Consider the following 873-nt stretch of genomic DNA (forward strand, 5'->3'; position numbering starts at 1 on the left):
GCGGCGGCGGCGTCGTGCGGGGCGCCGCCGTCGCGGCAGTGGCCGTCGCCCCAGCCGAGCACGACGCGGCCGCGGGCGCCGCGGGACTCCTGCCAGAAGATGCCGTACGTCCACACGCCGCCGCCCCTCTCGACGAGGTCCTGCAGGCGCGCCTGGAGCTCGGGCGCCGCCGACGCCGGGGGTCCGTCCAGGTGCGGTGGCGTGGTGGCCAGGTGGTGCGCCGCGTCCCGCCCCAGCACCGCCGCGAACAGCGCGGCGTCCGTCTCCGACCACGCCATGCCTTGCTTCGAGCCCACTGCTACGCTCTCGCCAGACAAGTAAACTAGCCCCCGACTGGCCGACTCCTCCTCCTCACCGAGAAAACGCGTGGGTGACTTGGCTTGGCTACCAACGACACAATCTACGCTCATCTGCAGCTTGCGCTTTTATATACGCGAAAAAGTTGTGTGCGCTTGGTTGAGCGGCGCCCGCGAGCGTAGGAGCCTAGCGGTGGCCGTGCGCTCTGTGATTTGTGAATGCGATACGAGGTGAGTGAGGAGCGAACGCGAGCGAGAGGCCTCGTTAAAATACGGGGCGCGCGTACGGCCGGTACCGGGGTCCCTGAGGGTCAGGATGGGTTCGGTGTACCGGGACCGGGGGGAGTGGGGGGAATCGGACAGTCTTTGGAGCGACGCGTCGGCTCGCTCGCATGTGAATCATGCCGGCCCCCCTGTGCTGGATGCGATTTGCCAAAGAGGGGAAGGGGCGAGGAAGGAATTTGGGGAGCTGAGGGCTCGCTCGCATCAGTATAGATGCATGCAGTGCCGTCAGGGGACTGAGGGGGCGCTAGCATTCAAGTCAGCAGGAACGACAATGCGTAGGTACGCGCCGATA

At 66.7% G+C, this 873-nt stretch overlaps 1 protein-coding gene across 1 annotated transcript in view; it reads right to left on the minus strand.

Annotated features, from left to right (window-relative positions):
* LOC101780030 (transcription factor bHLH13-like) overlaps window positions 1-544 on the minus strand; it is a 2,110-nt gene extending 1,566 nt beyond the window's left edge. The window contains 1 exon segment of the mRNA XM_022827232.1: window positions 9-544. Coding sequence (XP_022682967.1) covers window positions 9-410 — 402 coding nt within the window. The 5' untranslated portion in view covers window positions 411-544.
* Between the last annotated feature and the right edge of the window lie 329 nt (window positions 545-873).

This window comes from Setaria italica, chromosome V (genome assembly GCF_000263155.2).
Source record: "Setaria italica strain Yugu1 chromosome V, Setaria_italica_v2.0, whole genome shotgun sequence".
Classification (NCBI taxonomy): Eukaryota; Viridiplantae; Streptophyta; class Magnoliopsida; order Poales; family Poaceae; genus Setaria; species Setaria italica.